Source organism: Tupaia chinensis, unplaced genomic scaffold (assembly GCF_000334495.1).
Source record: "Tupaia chinensis unplaced genomic scaffold, TupChi_1.0 Scaffold000201_1, whole genome shotgun sequence".
NCBI classification, from domain to species: Eukaryota; Metazoa; Chordata; class Mammalia; order Scandentia; family Tupaiidae; genus Tupaia; species Tupaia belangeri.
Genome location: NW_006159676.1, coordinates 3,047,016 through 3,048,930, shown reverse-complemented (window position 1 = coordinate 3,048,930; position 1,915 = coordinate 3,047,016). Strand labels below are relative to the sequence as shown.

At 60.7% G+C, this 1,915-nt stretch overlaps 1 protein-coding gene across 1 annotated transcript in view; it reads left to right on the top strand.

Moving 5' to 3' along the window:
• Positions 1-261: 261 nt before the first annotated feature.
• The window catches only part of ANKLE1 (ankyrin repeat and LEM domain containing 1), a 6,797-nt gene continuing 5,143 nt past the window's right edge, over positions 262-1,915 (top strand). Inside the window, 4 exon segments of the mRNA XM_027771288.1 lie at positions 262-696; positions 699-834; positions 1,178-1,283; positions 1,396-1,537. Of these exon segments, the coding sequence (XP_027627089.1) occupies positions 483-696; positions 699-834; positions 1,178-1,283; positions 1,396-1,537 (598 nt within the window). The 5' untranslated portion in view covers positions 262-482.

The window sequence follows — 1,915 nt, the reverse complement described above, 5'->3', positions numbered from 1 at the left end:
AAAAACAAACCCCCAAAAAAAAAAAAAAAAAAAAAAAAAAGAGAGGTGCCTGCAGGTGGCGTGGTAGCTAAGGTCTCTCAACTCCCATGTGGCTGACACTACAAGTCTTGGACCTGGCGATTTCCTTTCTCCTTTCTCTCTCTCTGTCCCTCCCTGGTCAAATTAAATAAATAAATTATAGTTAAATAAAATAATTAAAAGAAAAAGGAGAAAACGGGCGACGCCAGGTTTGGGGTAGGGGTAGGACGTGGAAACTGAGGACGGACCGGGCTGTGTGCGGTGATGGAGGCCACCTCTGCTCAGACGGACTGTCCCAAGGTCCCCGATCCGAGCTCCACGCCCTGCAGCGGGGTGCGTCGCATTTCTGCACTGTGCGATAAGGTCCCTGCTGCATCCCCACGCCTGGTCCTTTATCGGATCAGGTCTGGGGACACTCGGTGTCGCGGGTCCGAGCGGACACTTACTAAAGCTTCCCAACTCCGATGTGGACGCGGGTGCGGCGCGGGCCACCCCGGCTGGGGACCCTGCGCGGCCCAATCCCGGAGGTGACACCCGAGCCGAGGGGCGGGGCGGCGCGTGCGCACCAGGGCGCCGCGGGAAGTTGGAGATCGCCCGGGCCCGGGTCCCGCCGCCGGGGCATGGGCGCGATGGCCGAGCTGGCGCGGAGGCTGCGGGAGGCGCTGCGGGAGGAGGAGCCGCGGTGAGGGCGGGGCCCGGGCTGGGCTGGGAGGGCTGGAAGGTGGCGGCCGGCGGCCCCGGGGCCCCTCTGACCGCCCGTCCGGGCCTCCGTTGCCTCGGGGCCCTGCTGCGCGGAGGCGGGGACCCCAATGCTCGGTGAGCTGGGGGTCTCTGGAGACAGGACACTGCACAGTCCAAGAACCGGGCTTGAGGATCCTGGGGGAGGAAACTGGAAGCCAAGAGAGCGGGATAGGGCTCAAGGGAGGCGCTGGGGTCTCAGACCGAGGGCAGGACAGGGGGGTGCCCTGGAGACCAGAGTGGGCATCAAGATTCGATCTGGGGGGTAGAAGCTCGAGGTTCAGACGGCAGAGGTTCGGGTTCCAGCTCCAGGGTGCAGGAACTCGGTTGCTAGGGGGCCGAGGGCTGAGGGTCCAACAGCAGAAATCAGGGTACCTGCCTGGAGGCGGAGTCCATGCTGACCACTGCGCTCCTGCTGCAGATCAGCCGAGGAACTGACGCCGCTGCACGTGGCCGCCGCCTGGGGCTGTCGCCTCGGCCTGGAATTGTTGCTCAGACAAGGAGCGGACCCCGCGCTGCGCGACCAGGTTGGGGAGCCCTGTGCCGGCCAACACGCGCGGATCCCAGGGACAGAGGGACAGAGGGAAGGGACAGAGGGAGGAGGGCCTCGGGCGCCCCCTGCTGACTGCGTCGCTGCAGGACGGGCTCCGGCCGCTGGACCTGGCCATGCAACAGGGACACCGAGACTGTGCACGCGTCCTGCAAGAGCTGGAGGCAGTGACCCGGATCCAGACCCGGACCAGGGCAGAGTCACCGAAGCCGGAGCCCAAGCCTGAGCCTGGTAGGAAGTAGGGCTCGGGAAGCCGCGAGGGCTTGGCATCTAGACCAGTGTGGGGTGTCTCTGTCTCTGGCATCTATTGTCTCTGCTGGTTCTGTCTCTGGGAGTGCTCTCAGTCCCCCACTATTTATTTATTTATTTCTCTTTCTAGAATCTTTAAAAAAGAATTATTTATTTATTTATTCATTCATTTATTTAATTCCACTAGAGAGCTATAGAGAGAAAGTGAGAAAGCAAGCCACCAAGTCCGGGACTTGAACCATGGTCAGCCATGTGGGTATGTCCAGCACCTTAACCATCACACCACCTGCTGGTCCCTCTAGAATTTTTTTTTTTTTTTTAGAGATTTTTGCTATAGGGGGCATGGGCTCTCCATTGACA